Source organism: Mustela nigripes, chromosome 3, assembly GCF_022355385.1.
Source record: "Mustela nigripes isolate SB6536 chromosome 3, MUSNIG.SB6536, whole genome shotgun sequence".
In the NCBI taxonomy this organism is placed as follows: Eukaryota; Metazoa; Chordata; class Mammalia; order Carnivora; family Mustelidae; genus Mustela; species Mustela nigripes.
In genome coordinates this window covers 127143993-127153813 of record NC_081559.1, presented here as the reverse complement: position 1 = coordinate 127153813, position 9821 = coordinate 127143993, and the positions used below count along the sequence as shown (strand labels likewise).

Here is a 9821-nt window from a genome sequence, read left to right as displayed (position 1 = left end):
GAACAAGTCTTGGTTGTCTCAACATTTTTTACTCATCATTAATGACAGTGAATTTTATATGACCACTTTAAGGAGAGACAAGTTTATAATAACAATCCTCAAGAAACTTGGTTTCCTCTCACCTTTCCCTCTTGCCACAGGGGGTTCATTAAAACAAACCTAAGATGACATTAGGTGTTTTCCCACAAGAGTAATGGCAGGGCTCTGACGAGAGTATTGCTGAATCTTCAAGGAAGACCCGCAGAAGGTTGAAGTCAGTGAGTGAACTGAAAGCAGTTTCAAACTTAGAACTTCTTTACAAACCTTCTTCTAGTTTGAATGCACTTTTATGCTGGCTGAAAGGCAGGAAATACTTGCTTACATCATCCGTCACAAAAAGGATTTCAATATTGTTAAGTCCGATCACATTTAAGCAAAAATTTTTAAAAAGGTGTTAAAACATGCTGACCCTTTAAAAATATGCTCAAATAAATACATGTGGATGTACTAAAAAAAAATTTTTTTTAAATGATGTGGTCATAATAAAAAAGGAACACTTTTATACATAGGATTTTATTTTGCACTGCTGTAACAATTTCATTATAGACCAAGGGAGGGGGAAAAAAAAGGATAAAACCACCACACTGAGTAAATTACTAAAGCTTTTCTACTTTTGACAGGATTTTCCATCTGGTAGATTTATTGTCATATCCCCTTCAAAACAGACAAGATGCTTACCATATTTTAAGATTATAGGTTGCCACTGAAAGAAAAATTTTACACAGTCACTGTACATCAAGGTTGAAAAACTGTCCTGCATGAAAAATATACTTAGAAATCATGTGAATAAAAGCAAAAGAAAACATTATTGTGTTTAAGGAAAGATTAAAGTCCTCATAATGTGCCATCTAAATGTGGACATTCATTCTTCTGGGAGTCGCTAAGGTGTAGGGAGTTCTTGCTTCTGCCCATTTCACTCATTATACTGTGTTTGTACCCAACAGTATTCATTAAGGCAAACAAATCCTTTTCTGAAGAGGTCTTAAAGAAACTGTGGACATATAGCAAACTTTTGGCATTAAAACAGGTTAACACATACATAGCCTTTAGTAATGTACATTAAGCATATTTTCTTGGACTAGTGACAAGAAAAGATGAACATGCTTGTTAACAATGTCAAAAAGTTTAAAATTCAGTGTCCAAGCAATTCCTAACAATGCTTCTGTAGCTTTAAGCTCTAAACAGTATAGAATTTATGCAAATGCATTAAAGAATTCAAGCTTGGCAAAGTACACCCAAGCAGGTTAAACTGTATATACAGAAAGTAAATGATAAATACAGAATTAAAAGAGTCCTTCTGGTTTTCCTTACAGCCTTGAAAATTGACAAACTTTTTGAGGACAGTTCTAGAATATTAAACATTAGGTCACCACAGGTGTGAAACCTAACCACACAAACTGATTTAAAATACTCAAGATGACTTTGTAGTGTTTAATACAGTTCAGTTCGTAGGTAAGGGCACAAGACAACATTTAACAAAAATAATCACATCAATTGACCTAGAAATCAAATGCAAATAGATATGAATACAATCTCCAAAATCTGTCTTTTTTAAGTGAACATTAACCATTTATTCAAAGTTATACAAGAATTTGAAGGATTAAAGTCTCCTGTGACATAAAGCCATTTCAAATAGCTTCATGTCTCAGCTGAGCAGGAGGAGAGAGTGAAAGAGGAAGTGAGGAGCCACATTTGGGCAGCGAGACAGTAAAAACGGACTCAACAGCAGCCTCCCCCGGCCTGCTGTCCTCCCTGATTGCCTGCGTGTGTGGCGTTAGTAGCAGCGTGCTGAGGGCCAATTTTAATGCCGTTTGCCTGAAAGAGAAAGGGTAAAGAAATAAAAAATGTCAACGGGCCCCAACCAGATAGTAGAGTTTAACTAAATTTAAAGAACTCTTAATGACATAATTTCTCCACAAATGACTGGGGGGGAAAAAAAGACATTAAGTGGATTTTTGCCGCCATTACAACAGTATCTCTGAGGGGGATGTTCCTTCCTTTTGAAAATAATACTGTGGAAATCTTTCTGAAAAGAATCCTTTATCCTCCCAGGTACTTATGAGTAGACAGAACCCGAAGTGCCGCTTGGCGGGGTGTTCCCAGAATGGAGACGCTGTTTAAAACGATTACTGCAAGTCATCTTTAAAGGATAAAAATACGCACAGCCCTGTACTGCTCTAAGATGACGTCCAAGCTTTTCTCTAGACGGCGTTTCTGCCCCATGTTGAATCAGCTGCGCAGGCTAAGGGCATATGAGTGTTCTGTGTCATCAATAATTTCTATGATCCCCAAAGACATGGCAGCTCGCCAAGAACCCACACACAGAGTAGTTCTTTCATTCATCAAACTCACACTTCTGTCTCAGCCCTCACTCCCTCAAGTGGATTTTTACCTACAAACACAACACTTGGAGAAAAGTAATACAGTAGCTTCAGAAATTAAGCTCTGAAGGAAACTTTCCGTCACAGTAAATCTCAGCTTTATAGTGCTTGGCAGTTGCTCTGCCCCGGTAGTAGCCTGGGGGTTTCTGGCACTCGCTCAGTATTGACAGCAGCTGATGTGGTTTCTTCTCGCTCTTTTGACTCCTCTTTAATAAAAAGCATGCCCTATGGCTCATTGGTTTTGCCCCCTCTGGGCTGGTAGCAACTTCTTGAGGAATCAAGGAGTCAGACTTGGCACTGGGCCAAATAAATCGCACGGCCTGTTGGCTCCTGACAGCACATTACACTCGAAGAGGCCCCGCACACAGCAAAGCAGTCAGCTACTATATGAAACCAGACAGACACAGTGAGTGTTCCCTTTTAAACGAAGGCCCAATTACTGTTCCAGTTATCTGGCATTAGTCTCTGACTGCTGTCTTTAAAGTAACTCCAAATCTGCCGCACAGAAGCCTAGTAGATAGGATTTAGGAAATATAGTACCTCCAAATTAAAAGAAACAAGAAAATCAAGTACATTCTGGAAATCTTAGGTAGACTGCTGTCTGTTTTAGCAAGGAATACTGAGACCTATAGGGAAGAGCCTCATGTATGTACAGGCCAGGAGCCACACACACAATAAAGGATTCTTAACACTGTGCTTTCCTAATTGCAACTGTGGGAGGGATAAGGGTTTTTCTCTTGGGAGCACCAAGTCTCAATATGGAATGGCAAAGATATTTATGTCAAAGTAAATAATCTACCAAATATACACATAAACATTCTGAAATAAATAAGTGCATAGTGGGGAGTTAGGTCAGAAGGATAACTTTTGGTAAACACTGAATTATATGCTTCAAAGCTTTACATTTCATCCTAATCATATTCGTCAAATAATTTTACAAAAAAAACAAAACCAAAAACAATGCCAATTGCCAAGTACATATATTAGTCTCCTGAAAACATGCTATGCTATACTGGGAGTCATTTCCAAATTGGGTATTTCCCTCTTTCAAGCTAGACAATAGAGAGAGCCTTGTGCATTAGTAACATAGTATGTGCATTTACACACTAGAAGATTATTCCCCAAAGCAGAGGACACCATATGGACGCATGGATGAAAGTGGATTTTCTTCTCTTTTTGGAGGGTTTATCTTTTTTTTTGCAGTGTGTGCAATAAATGGTCACTTATTTTAATCCATTTTCACAAAGTGATGCCCTACTAGAACATAAACATTTACCTACTATAGAACACTGAACAAATCTTCAGTTAGAGGGTTATAAACTAACAATGTGTTAACGGACATCACAGACCCATTTTTAAGAATTTCAAAAAATCCAAACTTCTAAATCCATGTCATAATTAAAATTCAACTCTAAATTAATATTAACCAATAATATTTATTTGTACATATATATATGTATATATACCTCGTTATTAATGTCGAAGACTCCTTCTTGGATTTTCTCATAAATTTCTTTTGCTGTATTAATAAATGCCTAAAATATAAAGTAGAGAAATTGATTCAAATTATTTAAAATCACAACAGTAAAAGAACATTATGTAAAAACTCTGTAGAATTTCATTATGTTCCATGTAAGAAAATCAACCAATGTAATACAGCATGTTAATTAATAAAGGACAAAAACCATGTGATCACTTCAACAGAGGCAGAAGAAGCATTTAACAAAATCCAATAACCTTTCATGATAAAAACACTCAACAAGATAGGATTAGGAGGGGACTTCCTCAACAGCATCTATGAAAAACTTACAGCTATCATCATACCAAGTGGTGAAGACCGAAAGCTTCCTTAAAGATCAAGAACAAGGCAAGGACGTATACGAATGTTCATTATCAGCAGCAAAAGCCAAAAAGTGGAAACAACATAAATGTTAATCTACTGATGAGTAAAAAGCAAAAGGTCGTATAACCTTACAGTGCAATTATTACTCAGCCATAAAAAAAAAGTGAAGTACTCATTCATACTATAATGTGGATGAATCTTGAAAACATTACGCTAAAAGAAACCAGATGTAAAAAAAAACCAACATAGCATGATTCCATTTATTGAAATGTCCAGAAAAGGTCAATCCATAGAAAGAGATTATCGGTTGCCAAGGATTAGGGAAACGGGGAGTCACTGATAATGCGGTATGGGGTTTCTTTTGGGGTGATAAAAACGTTCCTGAGTCAGATATTGGTGATGGTTGAACAACTCTGTGAATATACTAAAACCTACTGATGTGTATTCTTTAAAATAAGGGTAAATTTTATGGCATATGAACTATATCCCAAAAGAAAAATTCATCAGTGGAGGGGGCAGGCAGGGATACCACACATAAGAAAAAAGATGTCAGTTTGATACAGTGCATGAACTTCCATGCTGAAACGAGGTTACTCTTAGAGACCACTGTTCCATACACGATCCTTTTCACCAGGGCAATGTATTACTTAATATACAGTTTAAAGAATCAAAGGATGCTTATGATAAAGAGATAAAAAGCAGCTCAATTTTTATGCTGTGTTGAATGAAGTTTCACCCTTTTCCCATGTAGCATACTACTAAACTGACCCAAAAAAAAAAAATAAAAATCAGTGTTAAAACACTGATCAAATTAAGCCTCTAAACACCAAATGAATCCACAAGGATTCTCTACGTAAAACAGTAAGCTATTAGGGGGCACCTGGCTCAGTCAGGAGAGCATGTGACTCTTGATCTTGGGTTTGTGAGGTCTAGCCCCACGGTGACGGTAAAGATTACTAAAAACACAAACAGGGGCGCCTGGGTGGCTCAGTGGTTTGGGCTGCTGCTTTCAGCTCGGGTCGTGATCTCAGGGTCCAGGTTTTTTTTTACATCTGGTTCCGCAGGAAGCCTGCTTCCCTCTCTCTCTCTCTCTCTCTCTGCCTGCCTCTCTGCCTACTTGTGATCTCCGTCTGTCAAATAAATAAATAAAATAAAAAAAAATAAAAACACAAACAAATGCAAATAAATTTTGAGATGTTTTATATGAATAGTGCCAGTGTTACCGAAGGTGTTCATAAATTCATGTTCTAAACTATCTCATCTGAGAAAGCACAGATAACAGCATTCATTTTCTAAGTTGGGCCCCTTCAGCAAGCGTTCTCTGAAAATTCATAAAAGAAGGCAATTCTCTGCTAGCATGACCACAGATTTAAGTCCAAATTTATAAAGTAAACAGGTTCATGGAAATGAACCAATCCTACTTTTCATCTTTTCCACACTGGAAACATTTCTCGGCTGAACTTGCCACCGGAGCTTTTGTTTCCTAATTAACAGGACTGATATGTTTTCACCTTTAAAGGCCTTACAGCTCCCCAGAGTAATCAATCTACCGCAGCTCAATTACTGCACCAAGAACACACCAGTCGGCAGTGGAGACGTGAGTGACTACGGCAGGGGCGCGGAGATATGAATATGCATAAACTCTAAGTGGCTGATCGAATCATCAGAGAGGGTCATGAGAATTTGCAGCAAAATAATGAGAAGAATTAATCACTGCAGATTCACAAGGCACTTAGGAAGCGAGTGTGCTTTTCGTGTGCGCTGGAGTTACAGTGAAGGAAAAACTGGCTTCCAGCCAACTCCGAATTGATTCACATTCCTCAAAATTGAAGTTACCCTTATAAATAAAGGAAAACTTAACTTTATTTCCAATAATATGTCAATTACGGTTGATGGTCTCAGAACCCGGACTAACTAAATATTGAAGTCAACAGATTCATAAATTCACAGGGCTCGAAATCCTTAAAGGGGCCCCTGCATGTATACATCTCCCTAGAACATCAGACAGAACTACAAGATTCCATAAAGGAGTTACAACTTCATATAAACAAGCATTTTTAAAAAAATTTTTATTTATTTGACAGTGAGAAAGACAGAGAGCATAAGCAGGGGGAGCGGCAGGCAGGCAGGCAGAGAGGGAAAAGCAGGCTCCCCACTGAGCAGGGAGCTGATGTGGAGCTCAGTCCAGGGACTCCAGGATCATGACCTGAGCTGAAGGTAGACGCTTAATGACTGAGCCACCCAGGCGTCCCTAAACAAGAGTCTGTATTATAAAAGACACTAAATGTGCCAATTTATGTACAAAAATGGACATTTTTGCGAAACTGTTGATGAATCATTTTAAAAACTGGCTCAAGAAAGCTATGCGATATTAAGATTTTTAAGTCACTACTAATTTTGTAGTACTGAATAGTACTTAATATTTAAGTACCTTTAAGAACAGTTGTACTCAATGGACTTAAGATGTATTTTATATCTGGGGTGCCTGGGTGGCTCAGTCGTTAAGCATCTGCCTTTGGCTCAGGTCATGATCCCAGGGTCCTGGGATCAAGGCCCATATCAGGCTCCCTACTCCAAGGGAAGCCTGCTTCTCCCTCTCCCACTCCCCCTGCTTGTGTTCCCTCTCTCGTTGTCTCTCTGTCATATAAATAAATTTTAAAATCTTACAAAAAAAAAAAAAGGATGTATTTTATATCAGAATGACATGCAATTAATTTCATTACAAATTGAAATATATAAATAGTTATATTTCCATTCATAATTCTCATCATCTCAATGAAATAGTCTTTTTTTTTTTTAAATTTGTTTATTTGTCAGAGAGAGAGAGAGCACACAGGCAGGCAGAGAGGCAGGCAGAGGCAGAGGGAGAAGTAGGCTCCCCGCTGAGCAAGGAGCCTGACACGGGGCTCGATCCCAGGACCCTAAGATCATGACCCGAGCCGAAGGCCAGGGCCCAACCTACTGAGCCACCCAAGTGCCCCATGAAATAGTCTTTGGACAATGCTATATTTACTTGCCTTCCAACTAATGATTATATACTGAAAATACTGAAATAAAATATCTTCTACTCCATTGGGCATATTAAAAAGATAATAGTATTTAAACAGGTTGTTCTGTTTACATGATGGCAAGATTAATTATATTTAAAATGTATTATTAAGTGATTTATTATCAATCTTAATGAGGCCTTAGTTTAAAGGCCGATGTGACAAATGCAGAAATTAGTTCACATGTTTTAAAAGCCTGTGGCTATCGACTGAAACTGTTGAATCCCCAAATACAATGAACATTAAACAAATATTGTTAAGGCTTATTAGAGATGAGATGAAACTTCTAAGAGAAGAGTCTTGGGTGTTAGAAACAGTATCTGTCCCTCAGAGCTGCAAGCATTTCAAGAACTCAGAAGGGTAAGAGATACCTCTTACAATAACTGGCTAGAACTTTAATTGCTCATTTCACTCAAGTCACTAAAAAGCAATCCCCACATATATTTTTCAAGGTTGCAATATAACAACATGAAACACCTCTAGAACACACAGACAACAATGAAGAAATGAGCAACAATTTAACTAGATACCACAAAGCCTTTACACTAAAGCTCTCCTGTTTTCATAGGACAGTCTTAACTTGAAATTCCTTCCAGTTCTAAATGTAATTTAAACCAGTTTCACTTCTTCTATTTTCCAGGCTATAGAAACAATTTTTGAGGAGGGGGTAGGATAAAGAAAAGAGGAAGCACACCTGGGTGGCTCTTATGGTTAAAGCATCTGCCTTCAGCTCAGGTCATGATCCCAGAGTCCTGAGACTGAGTCCTGCATCGGGCTCTCTCTCTGCTCAGCAGGGGAGCCTGCTTCTCCCTCTGCCTGCCATCCCCCCACTGGTGCTCTTTCTCTCTGACAAATAAATAAATAAATAAAATCTTGGGGGGGGGGGGGGGGAAAAGGGAAGCATGCATGAGGGCATGTCTGTGAGTGGTAGGCGGGGATGAACCCAAGCAGTATTAGGGGCAGAGGCAATGGGGGAGCCTGCATACGGCGGCAGGTGTGGGGACAGCAAACTTGGGGACATCTCAGAGCTCCTCATGGAAGAGTACAAGTGCTAATGACGATGGTCCATGTCATTAAGGAGAGAGGCTGCAACCCAGTAAATTAATCTACCTTGAACACTTATTTATTATCAGAAAAATGAAGCAAGTTGATGGCACACCTACAGAAAATTTTTAGCATTAGTTAAATACTGTCAAAGCATGACAACCTAAAGATCCCTCTTTTTTGCCACATAAGTCAGAACTGTAAGCAAGAACACTGTACACTTCTATATTCCACCAATACAATCAAATCTGAATATTAATAGGTTACAGAATAGGAAAAAACATTTGCTGAGAAACCGATGTCAGAAGATTTCATTATTCACACTGTGGAACAAACAGTATCTAGGCAGATCCACAATTATGAAGTAGAAATAGATTTCTGTGTAGCCAACTTAATTTGTGAGCCTCTTGCTTTCCCATGCAGGACTGCACTCCAGGATCAGAGAGGCCTGACTCTCTCTTCATTTTACCATTAGCTCTCCCCTTTGCCCTACTTTGATGAACTGCCACAGTCAGTTCTTTACCTTCATTAGCCATTAATTGCCCTCTATCTCAGACACTAATCTTTCAGCCCCTGGCATTAATAATACCTAAATTTAAGTCCATTTTCAGTGACTTCCCTAGCAAAAATTAAAATAAACATAACCACAAAATGCATCATAATTCTAAGAAATATTCAACACACTAGCTGACGCCTATCTTGCCAGGTGTCATTCACCCAGTGGCAGCTGTTAAATTGTTACCTTAGACTCAGTACTTCCCTGGTCCTATGGAAGATAATAGGGAAGAGGAGGATAGTTCCTATTGTTGCTGAACTGAAACAATTCAGTTGGGAGAATCTAAGAACAAGGGCTTAAATCTCTGTTGAAGATGCAGGAAAATGACACTTTCTGCACTGACAGAGGGAGAATGTGTGCAGGGCAGGACTGAGGCAGGTCTAGATGTAGGCCAAGGACATCAAATGCTTCAGGGGCATTCCTTCACAGCCAATGAGAGAGAACAGAGGCAGAGGCAAACACAGAACAAAGTTTCATTTTTATTATAGTTTAACAGTTTTTAAAGCAAAATACTGAAGACTGTCGACAATAAAGTAAAAAGATTTGTTATTTCTTTATGTCACATGCTGCCACCTGGTGGCAAGAGAAAAACTATACCATCTGATAGGTAAGAATTCAAAACAAATCAAAGTATCTCAGTTTCACTGAAACATCCTGAACAGGGGTATGCCCAGATGGCTCAGTTGGTAGAGCATGTGGCTCCTGATCAAAAGGTTGTGAGTTCAAGCCCCATGCTGGGTGCAGAGACTGCATAAAAGTAAGTCTTTAAATAAATAAACATCTTAGATGACAGCAAAATATGCTGTGCAATCAGTTGATTCTTCAGTTTTTTTCTTAGAACTAGGGAATGTGAGGTAACTAAAATGTTTAATTTTCTTCTCAATTCCTAATCAATGCTATGAACATTACAG

At 38.5% G+C, this 9821-nt stretch overlaps 1 protein-coding gene across 1 annotated transcript in view; it reads right to left on the bottom strand.

The window, feature by feature from the left end:
- Positions 1 to 533: 533 nt before the first annotated feature.
- RAB2A (RAB2A, member RAS oncogene family) overlaps positions 534 to 9821 on the bottom strand; it is a 90509-nt gene continuing 81221 nt past the window's right edge. Inside the window, exons 7-8 of the mRNA XM_059394623.1 lie at positions 3887 to 3955; positions 534 to 1854 (exon numbers count right to left, since the gene is read on the bottom strand). Coding sequence (XP_059250606.1) covers positions 1759 to 1854; positions 3887 to 3955 — 165 coding nt within the window. The 3' untranslated portion in view covers positions 534 to 1758. The remainder of the gene's footprint in view (positions 1855 to 3886; positions 3956 to 9821) is intronic.